At 35.3% G+C, this 24683-nt stretch overlaps 2 protein-coding genes across 6 annotated transcripts; one reads left to right on the top strand and one right to left on the bottom strand.

The window, feature by feature from the left end:
- Nucleotides 1–3029: 3029 nt before the first annotated feature.
- On the bottom strand, nucleotides 3030–19777 carry LOC110696477 (3-hydroxyisobutyryl-CoA hydrolase 1-like). 4 transcript variants are annotated; one of them, XM_021873768.1, is made up of 15 exons: nucleotides 19624–19777; nucleotides 19441–19507; nucleotides 18148–18228; nucleotides 16739–16807; nucleotides 14591–14654; nucleotides 14136–14218; nucleotides 13910–13993; nucleotides 13250–13334; nucleotides 11041–11126; nucleotides 6168–6289; nucleotides 4552–4612; nucleotides 4301–4405; nucleotides 3739–3840; nucleotides 3617–3658; nucleotides 3030–3497 (listed from the first exon to the last, which is right to left on the bottom strand). In XM_021873768.1, exons 2-15 carry the CDS (start codon nucleotides 19477–19479, stop codon nucleotides 3360–3362), a joined length of 1161 nt encoding a protein of 386 aa, XP_021729460.1. In that variant the 5' UTR covers nucleotides 19480–19507; nucleotides 19624–19777; the 3' UTR covers nucleotides 3030–3359. The 4 variants fall into 4 exon arrangements, with proteins under 4 accessions (XP_021729460.1, XP_021729462.1, XP_021729463.1 ...); XM_021873770.1 differs by having other exon boundaries at nucleotides 14136–14215; XM_021873771.1 differs by having other exon boundaries at nucleotides 18148–18216.
- LOC110696478 (putative B3 domain-containing protein Os03g0621600) lies at nucleotides 7219–9057 on the top strand. 2 transcript variants are annotated; one of them, XM_021873774.1, is made up of 4 exons: nucleotides 7219–7307; nucleotides 8043–8161; nucleotides 8253–8727; nucleotides 8820–9057. In XM_021873774.1, exons 2-4 carry the CDS (start codon nucleotides 8045–8047, stop codon nucleotides 9041–9043), a joined length of 816 nt encoding a protein of 271 aa, XP_021729466.1. In that variant the 5' UTR covers nucleotides 7219–7307; nucleotides 8043–8044; the 3' UTR covers nucleotides 9044–9057. The 2 variants fall into 2 exon arrangements, with proteins under 2 accessions (XP_021729466.1, XP_021729465.1); XM_021873773.1 differs by lacking the exon at nucleotides 7219–7307 and having other exon boundaries at nucleotides 7952–8161.
- Nucleotides 19778–24683: the final 4906 nt, after the last annotated feature.

Below are 24683 nucleotides of genomic sequence, written 5' to 3'. Positions count from 1 at the left end.
TGGGATGAATAGTAAGCTGGTGGGCCCCACATAATTGCTGATGGAATTAAAGAAAATTCGGTGTGTTTGATATGCTGCAAACTCTGAAAAATTCGCCTACGCCACTCACTCCTCAAGAAGAGGCGTACAAGAATTTTTTTACTTGGTAAATTACAAGGCTTTTAAGCATGTTATTGTAGTAGATCTATGCTTGTATTACTCAAGTTTTTAATTATGCTATTGTAGTTGATCAATGATTGTATTAGTTAAGTTTTTAATTATGCGCAAAGTAGTCTTTTATTTTTAACTTTTATTAGTGGTGTGTTTAATTTCAATGTCAGATGTAAACTTGTATTCTGATTTTCCAATATTGAATGACAAGTTGTTTAACAAGTTGATTTCAATTGTCATTGTTATGACATAAATGCATTCAGTTTTTGTCATTGTGTAGTCACTTTTTTTTTAATTCACTTTGTCAGAATGCTTTAACTTTTGGTCATTGTTACTGACATAACTGCATTTAGTTTTTGTCATTGTGTAGTCACTTTTTTCTTAATTCACTTTGTCAGAATGCTTTAACTTTTGGTCATTGATACCGACATAATTGCATTCAGTTTTTGTCATTGTGTAGTCACTTTTTTCTGAATTCACTTTGTTAGAATGCTTTAACTTTTAGTCATTGATACCGACATAATTGCATTCAGTTTTTGTCATTGTGTAGTCACTTTTTTCTGAATTCGCTTTGTCAGAATACTTTAACTTTTGGTCATTAATACCGACATAATAGCACTCAAGATTTGTCATTGTCAACTAGCATAGTATACCTATTCCGTGGCTGAAAATTTGATTCCTTCAGTTGGTGTGGTCATTCAGATTTGTAACCACATATTCATTTGACATATTTTCTATATATAGTAAGCATGGCACATATCCACAACCACACCAATTCAGAAACTTACATAATTAATACAAGATGTATTCCAAACCATCATCAAGTTCAAGTTCAAGTTCATCTTCTTCAAATACTGAAGAATATGATCAACTCATTGATGAACTTTTTCACATACCAACCCCCAACTTTCCTCATGCCCAAAACACAATCCCAACCCACTATAGAAACACCCAAAGGGGGTACGAATAGAAGAGATAGGGAAATGGGACATGCTAGGTTGTTTAATGATTATTTTTTCGATAGTCATGTGTACAACACCACCCAATTTAGAAGAAGATTTCGAATGCAATGACCTTTGTTCTTACATATAATGAACAAGGTCGTTGAAGGTGATGTTTACTTCCAGCAGCGTAAGGATGAGCTGGAAGTTTAGGCTTATCACCTCTGCAAAAATGTACAGCCGCGATAAAAATGTTAGCCTACGGCTTGGCGGCAGACGTCGTGGATGAATACGTTCGAATCAGTCAGTCAACCGCTCGAGTTGCCCTTCAACATTTTTGTGCCGGGGTCATTGATAGTTCGGAACCGAGTACCTGTGAAACCCTACAACTGATGATTTAGCCTAAATATTGCATCAACATGAACTGCGTGGTTTTCGAGGAATTATAGGCAGCATTGATTGCATGCATTGGGAATGGAAGAACTATCCAACGGCTTGGAAAGCGCAGTACGCCGGTAGAAACAAGAAAGCAATGCTAATATGGAAGCCGTTGCGGATCAGGATTTATGGATCTGACATTCCTTCTTTGGTATTCCTAGATCTAGTAATGATCTTAATGTGTTGTACCGTTCACCAGTGTTCGATGAGGTTCTGCATGGTCGAGCTCCTCCGGTAAATTTTACAGTTAACGGCCATGAATACAACATGGCTTATTACTTAGCCGACGGCATTTATCCGAAGTGGGCAACTTTTATTCAGGGTATCACACACCTCAACTTCAGAACGATAAAATGTTCGCTGACCACCAGGCTGCTACTCGGAAGGACGTTGAAAGAGCTTTCGGTGTTTTGCAAGCTCGATTTGCAATAATACGAAAACCGTCACTGGCGTACAATGAGGACATACTGCAGGACATAATGAAAGCATGTATCATTATGCACAACATGATTGTTGAGAATGAGCGCCACAACTACACTCGAGCCGAAGTTCTAAGAAGCTTCTACAAAGAAGATCAACAAGAATTAACACCAGCATCAACGTCTACAACGCCACCGTTTGACGTAGGCCGACCTACCAACTTTGACTTTAACTCATTTCTACAACGAAAAGCTTCCCTTCGTGATAGAGAAACTCATCTATCTCTGAAAAGTGATTTAGTCGAACATATTTGGTTACAATACGGACCAACTAATTAGGGAAAAATTAGCACGACTTAAATAAGGCCAAGTACTATGGCCCACCTACTTTTCCGTACGCAGTCGGGTTTTTTTAATTGTTTTGTTTATTTTATTCCTCAAGTATAATTACGCATGACATTTCAAATGTAATCGGTTTCTAGTACTGTACCGCTTTTTAAAATAAATAAAAACATTTATGAAATTTTTAGCGTTTTGTTACAATTATTTCATCTAACGTACATAATTTAACTACAAATTTTACTGATAAAAACGACACAAATAAAAAAAAAGTTACATAAATTTAGACTAGTTTTTATTTAGTTGGAGTAATATTGATAAAATATAAATCAAATTAATAAATAAAGAAGTGTTGTGTAGGAGAGAGAAACTAATTGTGGGGTATTAAAAAAAGTAAGAGAGAGAGTGGTGGACAAGCATTTTTTTTTTGCTCACCATTGGGAGAGAAATTGTGAAAAAAAATTGTCCATGGACAAAACTGATTTGTTGAGAGAGAAAGTGGGTAGAGAGATGATGGGCAAGCATTATTTTTGCCCACCATTGGAAGTAGTCTAAGAAAACAAGCAAATTAGAGGGGAGAGAAATGGAGAAATGAAATTGTAACCAACACTCTTCTCCCTCCCCTCCTTCCCTCCCTCCCTTCTTTCGTTTCCCTTTCTTTATTCAAATTCATTGTTAAATATCTAATGTCATCAACTAGTCAAACTATCTAAACAAAACAAGCAATACATGGTGATAAAAATTGTGAAACACAACCCATAGGGCCAAATAATACCTAACGATAAATAACTGAAGATTTACATGACATTTTCGGAGCAATTATGACCATTACATTTTCTGGCCTCTAATTATTATTTCAACTTTTTGTAATTAAACTTTTTATAAGTTTCGAAGCATTAGATTTAAGGAATACCGTCGATTGGGTTTTTAAAAAATCCGCACTACATTGTAAAAACCCTAAAATTTACTTTACATCATTTCACTAACTTGATATTAGTACATATGAAACATATCCTATAGATTTTGATTTGACATTCCTTGTTGACATTCCCTTCACAATATCAAGGTATTTTTAGAGCTTAGCCATGGCCGAGGGAGGCAAATTTAACTTTGTAGGAAGCTTGAGATCCATCCATCCTTCATCATTCACTCTCGAAAAATAATGGTTCACCATTTCATAACTTACCTGATCCAATCGAGAAGGACTCCACTATACCAAAAAACAACATCCAAAGAAATCGAGTTCAATTCAAAGATATTAAGGCCTAGCGAAGACAGTAACAGGACACAGTCACACTATCCTGTTGGAAAACTTATATATAAAATTACCTTAGGATTTCTGTCTCTGTCAATTAAGATTGCCCTGCAACCCTGGAATAGAAGTAAGAACTTTAGAGCTACACAAGGCACGCAAATGACAAAAAAAGACAAATAATTTAGTCATTCAAAACCTCAAAGAAATCTCTGCTGACTTCTCCTCGCAGGACATGGCAAACCATCCTAAACTCACGGATAAGGCATTGACCAACACCTTGAAGTCTGCCTTCTCTGATCTGATATAAAATACACAATGTATTAGTATAGAAGCATCTTTGATATTAGTACAACTTCAGCAAGTTCAACATAGCCCCCCATTTCCATAGATTTGTTCTACTTTCCCCACCCTTTTTAATGGCCTCTTGTCTTATGGTCTTCAAGTTAAGAACACTTTAGGCCAAACTAGTTGAGCAATACCGGCGAAAACTAATCTACAAAAGTCCCAAAGACAAACAAAATACATAAACACATTGTTAGTACGTGAAACTTTGGGGAGCAAGTCAGCATATCTATGTCTATTGAAACTTCCAATCAAATCCTGAATCTATTTTGTCAAAATCTCATAATGTAATGGCTTAGATATGCATGGACAAAAATCATTCTTGAAGAACTTCACATAAAGGGCTCCCCATATTGTCATATAAGCTCACAATTCTCTTAAATCTAGCTGTTTTAACCTGAAGAAGATAATCATACCGACTTAAGAGAGATTTTTAAACTAGTTGGAGATGCTCTCTTTAGTGAGTCTATTGCTGCAGAAATCCAATCACCATTTATTTCAGCATTTTCATTCTCCTTTTCCTGCCAAAGACAATTCTCTTTTTAAAATAATGTTGAAAACTACATATCATGTATGGGAAAATCACAGTAGCCTGAAAAGTTTCAATATAAAATATCTCCAGAGTAGTACATTTACATACGACAAACCTATTTTTAAAACAACTTACAAGAGAAGAAAAAATTTCTTCAACAGTTCTGTGAGAAAAGCACTTGTCAATGATATGCAACCTACGACACAAACAGATGAAAGTAAGGTGGAAAATTCTAAAAACTACCAAGTATGATAAAATATTTCTCTTTTTTCCATGCTACCATAATATGCCACATATACTTCATGCCTTCAACAAATATATCAGTATACAGGTGATATTAAAGATTGTGAATCATGATTTCCACTAGTATTTATGGTAAAATCAGCATATAATATGTTTTTCCCCAACTCTAATCCTGAATTATCAATTGATATTACAAATTGAAGTATATAGATCAAGAACAACTAAACCTAATATTGAGAAAGCCAAGGCTTAAAACTTCACATTTTCTAATACAACATTTTTACTCATTACCAGGTGTGCAAAAGGAGAGGGGGGGGGGGAGGGGAGGGTTACGCTGGTTATATTGCTACTTTTTGGATCATACCTCTTGGTATTCAAGGAAAGTTCTGGTATAGCATTTTGATTATGCATCTTTGCAAGATTAAGTATTGGGTTGGCTCATTTCAGTTTTTCCCTTTAGGATTTGATAAATGATAAGGGCTCCATGATCTTAGCAACCAGAAGATTTGGGTTTGTAGAGGGAGCAAAGAGTAAAGAATAAAAGAAAAATAAAAAAATAATGACAACGTGAGCTAAGAAAATGCAAAAGCATACGCGCTACATAATAATGTAAAGCAAAGCCATCTTATTTTCCTTTTTAGACTTTCTCCTAATATTTTTGTAATATTTTCTCCCCTTTTTGTTCCCTAACCTCTTAAGAAAGGAAGCCCTTTAAGGTGGATTCCACACCTAGCTTATAGCAATAGTTGTAACAGAGGTTTGCTTTTGTAAGTACTTTTATGTTTTGGGCAACTTTAAAGGGTTGTAACATCAATTGAACATGCCAGTAGAAATTCCAAGGTTAATGCATTGGATCTCAATAACAACTCGCTTCTAGGGAGCATAATTTTGTGGCTCTACTTAGTCTACAACTACAATATGACTAAGATACCATATATCAACACTAGCTTTGAATATAAATGCTTCAGAAGCTCTAGCAACTTGAAATTGGCAGTCTCTGTTCAATACCAACCTGCTTGACAATATAGAGCTACACAAAATGTGGGTTACCAGTTTAACATTTGTCTATTCCACCGAAATTTTTGAAGTGAAACAAAGAAAGAGCAAAAATTAACAACAATCAATCAATCAAAGTCTTATCAATGGGGTCGGCTACATGAACCAAAAATGATTATTCCATATAGTCATCCACAAAAAACTTCCTCCAAAAGTGATAAAGACAGCCTGTGTAAAACTTTGTCACATCCCAAAACATGAGAAATTAACAATACTATGATGGTAAATTTTATGATGATAAATTTTATAGTCTAACTTTTTCAAATTTTAATGATATGAAAAGAAAGACAAAAATTAGATAGCACTTGAATGTGAACATGTTCAAAGAAAAGCATAAAAGCACATCGAACACCTAATAGTTGAAGATGTTTGCATCTTTAGCAACTTGCAACACATAGAACTACATACATTTAAAACAACTAAAAATAATCAATCATAAGCACAATTCTTACTTTCGAAAAGCGCTCTTCTCTTTCAAAACAGGTTGCTCAGCATATTTATCAAAAATTTTACAAATTTTCGATGGATCATCTAAGTTCGCCTCACAAAGTTCTTCCTCCAGCAGGGACAATTTCTGTAAATGAAAAATAAGAAATGCTACACACAAATCAATTAATTAATTAATTAAAGACACTCTTGAAAATGTAAGCACAAGTCTTGTCAGAAGTTGTTGTTATCTGGAGCTGTAGCATGATATGCTTCCAACCAGTGGCGGAGCCACGTAGGAACATCGGTCCGGTATAACAAATGCTTTACGTTAGCTTAAACAAATGCTGTAATAATAATAAATACATTACATGTATAGCTTGTATAACAAAGACAACATTCGGTCCGGTGGTTGATGGGCTTGAGTAAGGCTTATTTTTCTCTTTGATCCTAGGTTCGATTCTTTACCCAATCATTTTTTTTGTTTCTTTTTGCTATTTTTGGACTTTATTTTTATTTCATTTTATAGATACAAAGTGCTCCCATTTAACTTCTTTTTCTTGTTTTTGGATTTTGCCCCTTTTTTTTTACTTGTTTTTGGATTTCATTTTATAGTACATAATTTATATATACAAAGTATTATAAGTCTTCAAACCTCTAACTACCCTCATTTAACTATTTAATCAAGTACCGCCTTGTTGATAGTGATTAGGGGTGTACAAAAACTGGACCGGACCTGAAACCGGACCTGAACCGACCTGATCCGGACCGGACCTGACCCGGACCTGTTGATTCAGGTCCGGTCCCGGTCCTTAAAAATCAAGGTTCCCGGTTCCCGGTTCCGATCCGGACCCGGTCTAAACCCGGGGTTTTCAGGTCCGGACCTGAAACCCGGAAAAATTGTATTTTTTAAAAAAAAAAAAAAAAAAATTCAAAAATCAAAATAACGCTGCTGCTTGAGTGAAGCTTCAGTTCTCTTTCATTTCATTCTAACCCTAACAAACAGGCTGTCTCCCCCTCTCCCTCACGCTCACTGTCTCCAGTCTCAGCCCAACGCGGCAACGCCCACCACCGACACCTCCTGCCTTCCTCACTCTCTCAGGCGAAGCCCAGGCGCCCACCGACCACCGCATGAGACAGCTACTGCGCGATTTTCCATTTCTCCGGTAAGTTATTTTTTTTTTTTTAATGTAAATCTAAATTATCTAATTATGTTTGGGTATTTTGTATTCGAAATAATGAATTAAGTGTTAGAATTTATATGTTTATTCATGTTTCAATTGCTTATAATGATTATTTGATGTTTGCATGTTGAATTTCTTTTTTTTACTTCAATGTTTTCGAATTTATGTTTTTCTTTTTTGGTTTATTTTCGAATTTCTTTCGAATTTATGTTTTTTTTTTTTGGTTTTTTTTAGTTTAAAGTTTAGGGTTTTAGGGTTTAATGTTTAGAATTGATAACAAGTATGGTTTATCTTCGAATTTATGTTTTTTTTTTTGGTTTTTTTTAGTTTAAAGTTTAGGGTTTTAGGGTTTAATAAAATCAGAAGAGCAGAGAAAGTAGTGATTAGATTGTAAACATCTAGTAGTCTAGTGTTTATCTAGTACTTTGCATTGACCTTTGGCATGGCTTCAAATTGAATAGTTGATTTTATGCATTCGGATGCATAAATTCTATGTTATTAGTCATTATATAAGCGTTGTTGCATAAACTTATCATTGCAGAAAAATGCACTGGTTGAGAAATAGCAGATCTATAAATATTGGTCTGAATTCCTTACAATTTAGCACCAATTCTTCAGGAGTTTGAGTAAATTCTGACATATAATATGGGAACATGAATAATGTCTGAATTTCTATGTTATTTCTATGTTCGGTGTCACCTAAATTTATCATTGCAGTTATGGGGAAGAAATGCGAAGGCTGTAAAATTGCGGAGAATTATAATTATTGGTCTGAACTTCCTGCAACAAAACACCAATTCTTCAAGGTCATGTATGGCGATTTTGAGCACCAAATGGTAGGAAAATATGTTATGAAAGCAACTGCACTTATATTATTAATATATATTAGCTCACTTGATTGAATTTTTTGGTGAACATTTCTTGCAGAATATTCCTCAGAAGTTCATGGAGTGTTTCAAGGAGAAACTCTCCCCGTGGTGTACACTTATAGCGCCAAGTAAACACAAATGGAAAATCAGACTCTCGAGTACATATGATGAAAGGCCATTGGTGTTTACAGATGGATGGAAACAGTTTGTTCGTGACAATGGAGTGGAAACAAATGACTTCTTAGTGTTCCGTTTTGTTGGAGACTCCTCGTTTGAGGTGTCAGTGTTTGACAAGAGTGGTTGCGAGAAAGAGGGTTGTCACTTTTCCATTAATTCCAATTCAATCTCAAGAAGATTCTCTTGTACAAGTAATCTCCACATCAACCATGGTAGTGTGGCTAAAGAAGAAATTGAGATTTGTGACTCATCATCAGAGGATTATTCTTTGTGGAAGGAAGACGAAGAAGAGACTGAGGATGTAAGTCATGTAATAACGGAAGAAAAGAGGGAGAGAAGAGGAAGCTCAAGTGAAGGTAATACAAACTAGTCATTCCTCATTAGAGTTTGTCTATAATTTGAATTCATATATGTATTACTGTATTATAATTTGATGGCCATGATGCAGGAAAATTTCCTCAAAGCCAAAAGTACTTCATATCGAATAGGCGGGATCTTAAACCTGGAGAAAAGAAAAGGGCTTCCAAGATGGCAGAGTGTTATAGGCGCAGCATGAAGGATAATAAGAGAGTGTTTCCTGTGTTTCAGATAGCCAAAAGTACTTCATATCGAATTTATGTTTTTTTTTTGGTATTTTTGGTGTTTGAGAATTGGGACTTTATACTTTTATAGACTTTATGTAGTTTTGTACTTTTGTGATTAATAATTTTGGTTTGTATGTAATTATTTAATTATGCAACAGGTCTAAAAATCACAAAACAGGTCCATACGCAGGTGCATATGCAGGTCCAACAAGTTTTTTATTAAAAAAAATAAAAAAAAACGAAAAAATCACAAAATAGGTCCATTCAGGTCCAAACCTGGACCGGACCTGATTTTTCAGGTCTAGCCCGGAACCGGACCTGTTAATTCAGGTCCGGTCCCCGGTCCTCATAATTACCCAATTCAGGTCCCCGATCCAAACAGGTCCGGTCCAGGTCCGGTCCGGTTTTGGACCGGTGTACACCCCTAATAGTGATTACTAATGTGTTATTAAACTATTTGTAATGAACACATGTCTCCGTATTTTTTTTTATCTCTTTAATTATGTGCGCCTAAATTCTATTTTTTTTTTATTCCTTGTTTGGAACTAAGTTTCCAATTTTATTTTTAGTCAAAGTTAGTTTTTTATTTTATTTTAATGTAACCCAAATCCCTTTACATCTACTATCAATTTGTTTAAATGCTTATTATTTGATAAATCGTATTTATCGATTATTGAGGATTACATACCTTAAAATTGGGGTTTACCAGCAAAAAAATTATTTTTTTTGGTTGATAATTTTTTTAAATGCAATGAATCTTTTAACAACTCCTCTTTCGCCATATAAGAATAATTATCATATCTCATACGCGATTTCAAATATATATTAAACAATTTATGTGATCAATTTTTTTTTCTTAAAATTTTTGTCGATTATTCAACATCTAAAATTTGTCCCTCCGGATTACACATCCTGGCTCCGCCACTGCTTCCAACCCCAAATCACGGAAAGAAATTAAGCATCATTTATAATGAAATGTCAAATACAGCTATTTTACAGAGAAGCCAGCATACAATGCTGAAGATATAATCCTTTACTTCACCAGTTTGTCTACTGTCAGTTTCTCTGTTTAAAGGCAGATGACATGGACACAAAATATAGTTCTAAAGCACCTTTTAAATAACATTATTAATTGTTATATGTTGCCATAGATAAATGTGGATAAGTGTGAAACAATCTCATATTTAGGAAATAGGATATAGAAAGAAGATATGGTATCTGCTCAAGGGATTAATTATACTCATACAGTGAGAGTCGGGAAATTCTTTTTTCAGCAGTGAATTGGGAGAAAAGGTTGATGATCAGAAAGACAAACATTCTTCCAAGAGCCAAACTTGGAATCCTCTATTCTTCTAAAGCTTTTCATGCAGCATTGATTTGAAGGTCTTCCTTCTAATTGGTTTTTTTTGTGGTAGCTTTGTACCATACTGAACTTGCTAGCAAGATAAAAGCCCCACGGCTGCTTTTTCTTAACTCTTATTAATTATGAAATATAGACAATGAAGGTGATCTCCTGTTAGCAATCCTTTCCATCATTTTTTAAATTGACTTTCTGTTTTCAGAGTTTCACATCTTTGCGATAATCAAATTTATCACTTGTGCTCTCTTCCAAAATCTAAAACCAAAATTGTCTCATCCCTATACTCTCTATTTAGAATTAAGCCCTATTGGGTTAAACCCGGACTTCAGATTTAAGATTATATGACTTCCTACTGTATTCACAAGGTTAAGGTATACTAACGGTGGAGCAAGAGTTGAATGGTGACATGGCATGGTGGAGCAAGAGTCGAATGGTGACATGGCATAGTGGAGCAAGAGTTGAATGGTGACATGGCATGGTTAATACTAACGGTGCAGGTAGTAGATGTTGAGCTCTAAATCCAAACATATGATTCTTTTTTGGAGTCTTAAGATTTATCAATAAAGATATCTATCAGCCTTATTCTTAAGACAGTAAATGTGATTACTTTTAGAGTTATAATCCTGATTATGATATGGAGCAAACATTTCTTTACTAAGCAAGAAATCTTGCTCTCCAAATGCATGAACACAAGTTCTTTAAAATTAGATAAGGCAAGAGTGTACCGTGGAGTGAACAAAATGAGTTGCAAGACCACAAGCGAGCATCTCTCCACCATCCAACCTAGTTCCAGTGAGACCAACATATTCTCCTACAGGTAATATCATGAAGCAGATTATAAATGCTTAAATTTGCTAATGAGGGAAAAAACACTTCTATGTTCTTTATAGAGGAATGATGGGACAAATATAAAATCAGTCCACCCCCTTTCATCTTAATGAAATAAGTGTAAAGAAAATAAGAGTTCTACAGCATTAATTACATGTCACTACGGATATCCAGGGAATTTCTTTGTTTTGTTGTCTTCTAACCCCCTTCCCCTTTTCTTCTCTTTCTTATATATGTGTAGGAGTTCAGACTAAATCATATGAACACAGCTGACACTCTAATGAGTAATGAGGTTTTTTGAGTGTATGATGTCCATTACAAATTATAACCATTTTCCCTTGGTGAGTTTGAAAGTCATTCTTCCTCTCTACTTAGATTCACGATACATTCCAACCTAGCGTATTTCTATGCCTTATTATGGTGGTGGAGTTGACAGTGCAGTAAAGTTGACAAGGCCAGTTAAAAGAGACAGCTGGTGAAGGTGGTGTGTCATCCTATCCCCTAAGGGAGGAAAGTAGAGAGAGGTTAATATGGAAGAAGAGAAGAAAAGGGGCACTGGAGGAGAGGGTAGGGCATGGCCAAGAGGATTAAGGAGGGCCATGTGGTATCCTAGAAATGGGCAAGAGGAAGGAGCAGGAGTAAATACAGGAACCACTGATGAATTCTGTTGCTGGTGTTTTTGTAAGCAGGGCTTGTAAGCGGATGGGGTGAGTGAAGGGTGGAAGAGGGAGAGAGATGATTACATAAAGGATGCAGGGGTGCAGGACATTAACATGAACACTAGTTGGTGGTTAGTCAGTATGACAATGTGAGCCAGGGTGGGAGCCTGGGGGCACCCTCCATATAAATTTGCACAATGTCTATATACTAAAAATATTGGAGGTGGGACTGGATAAAAGGAAGATGAAATTCTCTTATCAGCTTCACACAAACGGTTTTCTGCATTTCTATGAGTCTCCCTTTAAAGTTCAGTGAATACTAGCAAAGCATAAAGCAATTAATCCTTTCTCTTCCCTATCTGAAGAATTATGAGTTGTGTAGACATGTGGAGATATGTTGCTTTGACATTTATGTATAGAAAAAAATTTAAGGAAACACTGCACTCCAATGATGTATCTTAAATATACTCAAATGCTATATAAATCAATAAATATATAGAAAAGCGGCAATATCAACACTGGCTAATGGCATAATATCAATGAAGATATAATGTTTGATTGCATATTTGAATATCCATCTTAGACTTCAACTGTTGTCATACACTTGCAGGACGCAGATAAATTTCCCTCAAACTAAGATCGACGTGTCATGAAGTCACCCCTACTTCTAGTTAGAGTTTTACCATGCAATGAAAGAAACATCCCTTCCTATTTATTTTCCATGTTAAATAGAAAGAAAATGAGACCCCAAATTACTTCAACCCAAAAAAAAAACACATTACCATCACTTTACGGGGTGGGATTATTCATATCAAATTTTGGCATGTGGTAATGTAATGGGGATCTCATCATGTAAATATTTTCTTCAAAAATATAGATAATAGATGATGTAAAGTGTTGTTCCAAATTCTAACTTTTTTCTATATAATCTACATCTTTTCCCATTTTTCACTAGTGCTCTTTTACGGCTTATCGAAGCGTTTGACAACTTGTGATAATGTTGTAATCAGGCATTTAGGTAAGAAAGAAATCACTCCTGTTTCATGTAACTTTTTTAAGTGTCCTCCCCCCCCCCCCCAACAACAACAACAACAACAACAACAACAAAAAAAAAAAAAAAAAAAAAAAAAAAAAAAAAAAAAACTAAATAATGTAAGTTCTTTAAGGAAGTCAATGAAGTACATAATGCACATTTATATTTATACTGTAAATGTAAGTTCTTTAAGGAAGTCAATGAAGTACATAATGCACATTTATATCTATATTTATAATGTAAGTTCTTTCATTGCTCTTTTATATGATATGAAGTACATAATGCACATTCATTACCTTAGTATAATTTTGGGAAATAAGAGTACTTTAGTCAGACAGCAATGATATTTCTATATATCCTTAGCTGGGTCTCAAAAACTTTATAAACTTACAAAATGAAATGGAGACTGCTTACCAAAGAATCCCGGTAACCTTGACAAGAAATAGGAGGCACCAACATCTGGAAAGAGTCCTAAAGCCGTTTCAGGCATTGCAAAAACCTGCAGAATCCTACTTAGACAACCATTCAACTTTTAAAAACTATAATTATAAGGCAATTAGCAAATATAAATCTTTAGGGCCGATATGCTGCACCTCTATTTCTTAGCTGACGGTTCCTTATGACGATTCATGTTAGCTGGACCCCAAATCATTTTGAAACTAAGGCTTTGTTTGTTTTATATGCTGCATCTTTAATCTATAAAGGAAAGGGCAGTGGGGAAGGGAGAGGGAAAGGAGAAAATGGAAAAGAAAACTACATATTCTAATAAATACATCAGTTCACAATTCTAAAAAACAAAAGGACAATAAAAACAAGATGCCTAAAATGGGGTCAAAATGCATGGTCACAAGAAGACAATGAGAACTATCTGTTAAAATTTGTTTAAAATACATGTAACCCTTTCAATGTCTGCCACTTAGGCATAAGTGATTATAGAAGTTTCTACAATATTGGCCAAATTCTCCCAGCCTTACAAATGAATGCATGGTTAACAGTTTCCACGGCATTACTAAATTGGAGATGCAAAGAGTAAAAAAAAAAAGTAAATGAATTAAAAACCAAGTAAGATGGTACCGTATTCTCAGTTACAATGCGAAATCTACCATGAAGTGATGCACCAGCTCCACCTCCCATAACAATCCCATGAAGAATCGAAACCTTCAATGGTGTTTGCACACAAAGTCACCGTCAAGATATGACATAGTTTAATCAACTGAATTGAAGGGCAACTCAAAGGAGGTAAGATACTTTTCAAAAATATTTAAGGGAAAGGAGAATTGGAGTGGATGAAATTAATGACCTGGGGTTTTTTGTATGTTGCCATGACATAATTTAAGGTGAATTCTTTCTGAAAGAAGCTTGCACCTAATCTCCAATCACCTGCTGTCAGCATTAGCAAAAGCTACTCAACTCTCGGTAATTCAATATATACAGAATTTTTTTTTTTAAAATAATTACATAAATAAGTGATTCAGGGTCTAGCAAGGAGATGTGAAATTGAACCATGGTTGAAGAAATGAAGAGATTAAATGATAGTATGAGAGGAAAGTCAATAAGATCGTTTTCACTATTTCTGCCTTTAAACGTAATACACACTTACACAGAGCTTAGATAGGCAGATATAGGTACCAAAGATCAATAATATGTGGACATCTAGAAATTTCTCAGGCAACCACTTTTTTTGGACATAGGTGTTTAGACAAAAAGTGCAATCTAAGACATTTAATATCAAGTCTGCAAAGTAGATTAAACAACCTTTAGAAATGTCACGGACCACAGCAGAAACATCACCTCCAGCACAAAATGCCCTTCCCTGTCCCTGATAAAAAAGTTAAACAAGGCACATGTATCACATATATTTGATAAATTGATATCAAGTACACAATATAGACCTTTGAAGGAAGAGGACCTTGTGATTAACTAACACACATGTCCCATAAAGTGCATGGCATAAAAAGCCCAACATTGGCAATTTGACCAGGTTCTTGGATAAAAAGGCACAAAAGGATATACATAAAATGGACCTTAGAAACACAATTGATAGCGGCTATTTTGTATTGACAAAACAATGATGATAAAATAAAATACAAGGAACAAGTACGAACAACAGCTTGAGGCTAAACACTTAAACACTGATCCTCCTTCTATGACTCAATCAAAAATCAAAACTATGCATGGAATTTATCACAAAGTATGATCTATAACTGGAGACAAAAATTGAATCTGCTAGCTTAGAGTACAAAATATTACATGGGTCAGCTGCATGTTCAATAACATTGTCGAGTTTTTTCCCATCCAACTAAAGATGTACTAAAATGTAAGTAATTGACTTTGGAACTTAATTTGGGTATATTTTGAATGCTTAAGGACTCAGTGAAGATTCTTGTCCCTTCATTCACCTTCACTAACAAGATTCATGGTTAGATTAGAAATTAACAGAAAGTGTGTTAAAAGAGAAAAGGGGGTTTAGAAAATGGCACCTTTGTTCAAAAGTCATATAAAAAGGCCTTTTGAGGTAAATTTATCATCTCCAACTTCTTAGACTTAAAAAAATTTCTCTCATTAAACCTGAACATGAATTCTGTCACATTATAAAAATGTCTCATTTTACATCTACTAATATTAAGGAAAATTTCTTACAACATCTTAGTAAGGTCTATTCTCCTCACCTTATTTTCTAGTTATTTCATAAAAATTAAGTTCTAATAGAAGTTCAAGAAACATAAGTTCATAACTTTAGTCAATGAAATATTAAGTTCAGGAAAAATAAACTTAAATATGATTTTAAAATGTTAAGTTTTAGGAATATAATTCAAACAAGTGAACATCATGTCTATAAAGCAAACCCCAAGAATCAACCAAAGGAGAGGGGCAATATAAGTAATTTCATTATGATTCAATAATTATTAGCTTGAAGAAGATGGTATTGAATTAAGCTAAGCTCTCTTCAGTCTTCAGTCTTCAGTCTGTACAACACCTTGTTTCGGGAATCTATAACTTATTTACAGATCATAAAGAATCAAAGAAGAGAGAATTTATTTTTTACTCATATTTTACTGCCTCTAAGTGAGAAGTACACATTCTTCCATCCATCGAACCTCTTATAAATCTTCGTAATAACCGGTTCGCCCCTAAAGGCATACCTAAATAACACTTGACAATGCTGCTAAACTCTCCTGAACAATATGTTACAATGTAGAACCTAAACAAATACTCAAATACAACTTGAGTTACAATTCTATGTACCACTAATCCACTATTCCTTTGAATCTTTGATTGACATGCATAAAAAAAACTTATCTACAAAATGTAGTAGAAATAAGAAATTTGGCCGAATCACAACTCCAAGGAATTTTATCCGGTAGATATTTAACTCATGAACAAATGGACTGCTCCCTTTGTACCCAAAAAATAGTTTTATTTCTCCCAAAAACCTCATTCCTAAATAAAAGTCTCATTTCACCTTTGTCTATTTATTTTACTTTTAATCTGCCAAATTCCACAATCTTATTCTTCTATTCACCAATAACCAACCAAACTCCAATATCTTAGGGTTCGTTTGGCATCACTGTGGTTTTCTGTTTTTTGGTTTTTTGTTTTTCAACACCATATGATATATGACATATCATGAATCAAAAATTAGTCTAACTTATTAAAATCCTGATAATTTTGAAAACTGACAACAGAAAAGTGGAGACACTTTTTTCTTGTTTCCTGTTTTTGGTTTTCAGAAAAACAGAAAACTAAAATCAAAAAACGATGTCAAACAAGCCTTTAGTTTTTATATTCACCTCTAAACAATTAAACCACAATATCTTTCTTTTTTTTCCATGTTCCTACAAACTTGTGCAAAAAGCAAAAGAAACTTTTATGCGGAAATGAAGGGAGTGGATGAGATAATACCTTTAAAAGAACCAACTTGACATTAGGATCCTCCTCATATGCCAAAAAAAGTTCCAACATCCGAGAAATCTGCATAGAACAAATATAAATGTGAAATGGAGATCAAGCCTCTTATAACAATTTCCTTTAAGTGCAAAGGATTGGATTACACAATTACTAGACTTCATGTTGTTTTTACTTCCTTCATTTTCCAAAACCAACAAAGATAATAAATTTGGTATGAACTCCCTCTTCTTTTTTTTAAGTGCAACCAAAGCTTTAGGAGCTGACGTTGAATTAGTAAGCAAGGTTTGTTGGGGAATAAAAAAATTATAGAAAAGAGAAAGTAGGTGAATAATTTATTTAGAAATATATGATGCGAGAGAAAAGAAATTATAAAAAATAAATAGGTAAAAGCACAGACTATGGGTATAGAGAAAAATTCCATTTTCTTTTAAATGCAACACATTTTTTTGGCACACACTTTGAGGAAGCGATTACGTAATGTAAACAAACAAATTAATCAATATAATGTATACATATAGTACCTAACCCTTCTCTAATCTTGGTGTTGAATTATTTTGATAAAGTAGCTCGTTTACCTACTCTAATTAGTCCTAAACAAAGCATGCAAAAAATGTGTTGCATATAAAGAAAACAGAGAAAGTATATGATTAAAAAGCGTAGAATATTTCTAGTTTTATTATTGTTTCACTTCAAAACAAAAAAAAAAGGAAAGTGTTGCACTCAACACAAACAAAAGGAGTAACAATAAACCCCACAAACTACATTCTAGGCTAACAGGAATGAGCCTACAAGGCTACAATTATGATGTGTAAACAAACTCAACTCATAAGAATAATCCAAACAACAAACCCCTTTTAGAAATTTGGTTCAGTGATAAGATGGAAATCACTTTATAGCTGATGAGGAAATAGTAAATTTGAGAGGGGCTTGAAGTACAATGGAAGGAACAAGTTCTTTCTTAACAAAGAAAAAATATCTTAACAAAACACGGACAAAAGAATTTAAGATATGTCAACCAAATGCAAAATCATATCTAGAAACTAAAACACCAGTTACACTTCCCAAATAGCCCAAGATAGAAGCACCAAAAGTAGTTAGATGAAAACATGTATCCCAAACCTATATCCCAATACTCTACATTGGAATATAATGTCTTTTACGCATTCTCTCTAATACTCTACATTGGAATATAATGTCATTTACGCAATTCTCTCTAATAAACTTTGAAGAACCTAAAGCATAAATTTAAATTATTCTTTACATCAATTTCAAATAAGTGCATCATACAAAGGACACATTCAGTCAATTCAACGGTTACCAAAAAAGTGCAAGCTCATAAAGCTATATAGATAAACTACATTAAGCTAAGAGTTCAATACCCACATGCCACAACAATTGCTTACCATATAGTCAGAGAGTGCATTCAATTGCTTGGGCCGGTTCATTATAAGCGCTTTCACAAATTGCTTGTCCTGAACCAAAATCTGAAAAGAAAGATCAAAGATATATCTGCAGGAAAGATTTTTGGCAAAACGAACTATAGTAGCAACTAAATAATTTCAACATATAAGCTAGAATTCTTTCAAAAAACTTGCAACATAATATGTGTACAGAGTACAGACTGTACACACCCACATTTGCACTAAAATAATCATGCAACTTCATGAAAAAAATAAATAAAATAAATAAAAACATCCTAAAAAACAAAGAAGGAACCCATGCAAAGAACAGCCATATACATGGACATGGTCAGTCACAACTTCATAAGTAATCCCTGGCTCCCTGCTGCATTGGTTTTATTTTGAATAAAAGCTCAAAACCTTAAAAGAAGTCCTAGTCCACCATAAATTATAATTCAGAACTAATTTCAGCACGTACAAATGATGCAGCTGACCTGCCTTTTTCTTTTCACTGTGCACAGAAAATACTATGGGGTATCTCATCATACAACAATCGGCGACAACATCATACAACGAGCCATCAACCGTTACTAAACTCTGACAGAAAATACTGTGGAGTATCTCATTATCAATTGATACTTTCAAGTCAATTTTGTAGTCACTCTTTTGCAAAACAGAAGGGGTCCTTATTACTCATATATGATGAGTATGAAGGCAAATATTTTCAAGCGAGAAGCAAATTTGATTTTTAATACTAATTTTAACGGTTTGAAAAATTTCAAGGGGCTATTAAATTAAGAGTCGACAACTCAAATAACTACGACTCTTAGACAAAACCCAAGGCATACTCAAAGCACAACTCAACCATATTATGCATCCAATTGATTCTAATGTAATACAACTAATTGAGTCAATTATGCATTTAAAGATGTATGTAATCATGCATTTAAAGATATAATTAATCTAATTAATTGAATTAATCCTCTCATTATAAAACAAATCATTTGCACCAAAATCAAATACAACTATGATCACCAAATCACCAATACCCAATAAAATTAGTAGAAATTAAACATTTATAGCATATACAAATTCTAGGTTTCTCTAGTTATAAATGAATTTCCCTTTAAAATATATACGTCGTATATCACCCATAATCGTCTCGAACACTCATGTCAATTAATTTACACAAATTCATTAGTCAATTAAACAAGCAGCAACCCATGAAATATCATATACTCACAAATTTAAAAAAACATTTAAACAAGTAGCAACTACTGAAATTAAACTCAATACCTGATCAGACTCGGAACTTTGAGCATTACCCGACGCCATAATTAATTTTGCAATGCTTGCTAAAAATCTGGAAAAAAAATTACTAATTACACACTCTCAGTTCAGAAAGTATCTAAAGATTTACTAGTTAAAAAATAGATGATACAAATTTGATCGAAAGAGAAATGTAGGTAAGGTTGTTACCGTTAAAGGCGGTTGAATTTTGGTGTGCAATTTAGCTGGAAAAATTGGGAGTTTTCTTGGTTTTCCTATTTGAGAAGATGCTAATCATGCTATTGTTGGTAATGTGAATTTGTGATGCTAGTTCCCCAAACGCAAGTGTAACAAAAAAAGGGCCCACATAAACAATACATATGGCACTAGACGTGTTAAAAATTGACCCAACGACTTGATTTGACCTGATCCGTTCTAATTGAACCCGACCCAAGTCCTCAAATTGACGCCTCTTTATATCTACGGATCATTGTCATACGAATTTATGCCTACACTGATTTTATTAATTTTATGAACTTTGAATCAATCAATTCACCAAAAAAAATCATCAGCTTAATTGAAGCCTAATTGAATTAGTGTAGCCATATAAATAGACTAACACAAGAATCGTAAAAAAAAATTAATCCAAAATTTCCTTTAGTGTTGTTGTGGTAGCGGGACGAGGAGGCAAACAATGGTTGTCGTGGCTAAAATTGTTAAATTGAAGTTAGGTCAGAGCGAGGTGATTGCAGATCTGAGAATTGAGGAAGAAAGAGAAAAAGATAAAGAGTGGAGCTAAAAAAAAACATTATTGGAGCTTGATGCTTAATTTATCGAGGAATACATTTGTGAATTTGGAAATTTGGCTTTAAAAACGTGGAGATTTATCTTTTAAAATACTCCACTATATTATACGTACAACAACTTTACTATGGAGTACAATTTGTAAATTTGGCTTTACAAAGGTGGAGATTTATGGGAAATTACTAGTTTATCTTCATGATCAACATAATTTGTCAATTCAATCATAAGGGTGATAATGTCATTTTATTCAATAAGTCAAGGATAGTAATGTCATTGGACATGTATTGACATGTTCATATTGCCAACTATGCAATATTGTGTTAATTAACGTTTGAGGGCGTTGACAACAAAGCCCCAAATCCCAGAAACACTCCTCTCTCTCAAAGTCTCAACAATGGCAGGTGTGTAGTAACTCCGACAATGGAGGGTGTAGCGGTGACAATGCTGGGTGACAACTAGCTACGACTCTGGCAACGGGTGGTAGTGGTGTCCATACTTAAATCAATCTCTCTCGTCAGCCAACGTTGACAATAATTATGTATAAGATCTCCTTGACAATGCTCCCCAAGTCCCCAGGTTATTAATTTCAAGGTGAAATGGTCACCCTTACCCTTTGAGGTTGACCAAGCCCTTAATTTCACCTTTTATTCCCAAGGTTTTCATTTAATTCGACAGGTGGTGTCGATGGTGTTTGTGGACGGTTTAATGGATCAAGCTTGGACATGATGAAGATGGTGGTGTGGTAGCTTCAATGGAGGAAGCAGCTTGGAGCCTTGTACACTATTGTTAATGTTGATAAATGGAGTTAGGATCTAGGCTCCTGTTTGGTGATTAAGCGCCTGACGAAGCATAAGTATGAGCTGGATAGTATGAGTAAGCACTAGATTGACAAAATATGTTGATCATGAAGATCAACTTGGGCAAGCCCGAGATATATCTTTAAAAAAGGTGGAGTAAATATGTATATATTTGACATTAATTATGGAATATCCAATGTATTACAACTGTTCATATCCCGGCCCCTTTCCCCACAGGAAATCCAGCCCCCACTCGAAACCCCCTCCCCACCCTTCTCCGGCCTCGAAAACCGCCCGAATCCTTCCTTCCCCGTCCACGAATAATCAAAAGTTGGAAGTATTTAATGAAAATCGTTCACAATTGGGATTATTAAAACCAATTACTCCTTATTAAAATTATTTGGGGAGAATGTTGTATATAATCTCAACTTTGACCAATTTACTTTAAATAATCACAAATTTGAATTATTCTAGAATAATCCTAACATTAAAGCATGTGTTTTACATCTTCAGAAGTGGACACATGTCAACACGTGATTGGTCCAAAAAATAAAAATAAAATAAAGTGAAAATTTTAACCTACCCACTTTCCCAGTCCTACCGCCAGCAATCACCCTCTCCCCAGCCCCACCCCCGAAACCACTCCCCTTCCCTACCTCACCACTAGAAACGATCCCCTCTTTCAACCCCCACCCCCAAAATTGACCCCCTCCCTTCACCCCCAAAACCACCCATAACAAAATCCATGCCCCTCCTCCCCCCATCCCCAAAACCACCCAAACCCCCGCCCATCCCCCTCCCTCCCCAAAACCACCCAAACCCCTCGCTCTCGAAACCACCCCCTCCTTCCTCCACCCCCAAAACCCAACCCCCGCCTCCGTAACTACTTGAAAACCCCACTCGAGGTGGGGCTAGGCAGGGGTGATTTTGGGGGGGACTGCTGGCAGCGGGGTTGGGTGGTGATTTTAATTTATTTTTTTTCATTTTTTTTGGACCAATCACGCGACTGTCAAAAGAAAATGCAGATGAAAGTAGGAATAATTATAGAATAAACTACATTTGAGATTATTAAGTACTCGTAAACTGGTTAGAGTTGATATTCATATTACTAAATATTAAATTGATTTTTTTTCTATATAATTCAAAAAAAAAAAAAAAAGATTATTTCCTGATAGATATTATAGTTATGATAATATTTGTGGCAGATTAGGATAATATTTGTATATATTCTGTATCCTTATCGTACTAGGATTACGAGTCTTGTAAAACCATACTTGTGCCTACAATGTGTTAGATCACCATTGATTCTAATGTAACTCGTCCCGCAGACGTCTCAGACTCTTTGTGGAAGCGTTTAGATGCTCTTGTCAAACAGTGGATATACGACAACATTTTCCACCGACCTTCTTCAAACTATTTGTCACGAAAGTCGACCGCTCATGAAACCTGGAATTGCATCAAGGAAATATTTCAAGATAATAAAAATTCACAGGCTGTTTATCTTGAAACGCAATTTAACATGTTGCATCTTAACAATTTTCCCAATGTTACAGCTTATTGTCAACGATTGAAGAGTCTATCTGATCAACTTGCCAATATCGATCACCCCGTATTGAAAAACAAACTTGTGATTCTTCTTGTTGTCGGGCTAGTTAATACGGACTTTGACATAGTGGCTACGTTGATTCAGCAAACATACCCAATGCCCCCTTTTACCGCCGCGAGATCTCGTCTTCTCCTTAAGGAAACACGACGATCCAATGATCAAGGCTCCTCGTCACACTCCTCATTCATGGCTCACCAAGACTCGACCACAACTTCTGGTCAAAACCAGTCGCAACAGCAACCCTTGTAGGGTGGTCGAAGCTCCGGAAATGGTCGTGGCGCCGCACGTGGGGGTCGCAACGCTGGCCGGGGTTGAGGCCGTTGACGCGGTAATAACAATAATAAGCAGCAGGGTTCTAATCCCCAACAGCAGCAGGCCGCAACTCAACAGCCACAATGGGCCCAATCGCAGAGCTGGCCCCAGTCCTTAGGGGGCCCAGTGGCCTACTCAACAATGGTTCCCTAGAAACTGGGCCCCAGCCCCTTGTCCTTTCCCTATAGTTCAAGGTCCAATTGGTTAACCAATGAGGCAACCCAACTTAGCCACCTCTACACCCCGCGGCCTAGTACAAGCAGCTTACAATGTAGGTCTGGCTTATTATGGGCAGCTATACACTCCCACCGAGCTAGGGTCAGCTTTCTCCACTATGAACATTGGCTCAAACGAACAATGGATAGTATATGGACTCGAGTGCAACATCTCACATGACTCATAACTCAGGCACTCTCATGCTCCTATTTAATTTGAGCACTAATAACAATATTCTAGTAGGCAATGGTCATCGCATTCCAATTACTGGTTATGGTCACACCTCTTTCCCGAATAACAAATTAGCTCTTCGTGATGTTTTATTAGCCCCACAAATCATTAAAAACTTAATATCGGTTCGCAAATTTACTTCTGATAATTCAGTTTCTATTGAGTTTAATTAACCCATATGGTTTTTTTGTGAAGGACCTTTAAACGGGGAAGATAATAACGAGATGTAATAGTTCGGGAGCTCTTTACCCGGTCACAACCAACACCAACCCATCAACATGCCTTGCCTCCACTCTCATGGCCACTTCTCCAACCACTTGGTATAACCGTTTGGGACACCCCGGGCTTTCTTCTTTAAAGTTTCTTATGAGCAATAATTTTATTGAGTGTAATAAGGAGCATGGCTCCACTTTTTGCAACTCTTGTCAATTAGGAAAACATGTTAGACAACCCTTTTATGATTCTACTAGACATACTACTTGTGCTTTTGATATTATTCATGTGGATTTGTGGACATCTCTGATTCATAGTGTTAATGGTCATAAATATTATTTAGTTCTTATTGATGATTTTACTCACTTTGTTTGGACCATACCTATCTCCTTTAAATCTCAAGCTTTTCCTTCATTGGTAAACTTTCAAGTATGTACAAACACAATTTGAGAGACCCATTAAAGCCTTTCAAAGCGACCATGACCGTGAATTTGACAATAACCCTTTCAAAAACCAATGCTTAGATAATGGAATGGTTTTACGATTCTCTTGCCCCCACACATCCTCTTAAAATGGAAAATCCGAACGCATGATCCGCACCATCAATAATATCAAACGCACTCTCCTATTTCACGCCTCTCACCCAATTTTTGGGTTTATGCTCTTGAGACCACTACGTATTTATTAAACATTTTACCAACCAAAACCCTCAAGAATATAACCCCAGCTCATACCTTGTTTCACAAACAACCTCTATATGATCATCTTCGAGTATTTGGGTGTCTATGTTTTCCTAATCTTTCCTCTACTGCTCCTAATAAACTAGCTCCTCATTCCACACCATGTGTCTTTTTGGGCTACCTACCAAACCATCGTGGCTATAAATATCTTGATTTATCCTCAAACAAAATTATTTTGTCCTGACATGTCACTTTTGATGAACAAACTTTTCCATATATGAATTTGGGAAATTATAAGTTAAAAGATTACAAATTTTTGGGTTTTGATGAAAACTCTCCGTTACTTACTCTTGTCCTTATGAGGAATAAATTGTCCAGCCATCACTTAGCCCACTCAGCAAGCCCAAAACC

Source organism: Chenopodium quinoa, unplaced genomic scaffold, assembly GCF_001683475.1.
Source record: "Chenopodium quinoa cultivar QQ74 unplaced genomic scaffold, ASM168347v1, whole genome shotgun sequence".
NCBI classification, from domain to species: domain Eukaryota; kingdom Viridiplantae; phylum Streptophyta; class Magnoliopsida; order Caryophyllales; family Amaranthaceae; genus Chenopodium; species Chenopodium quinoa.
This window is presented reverse-complemented; position numbering and strand designations above follow the sequence as displayed.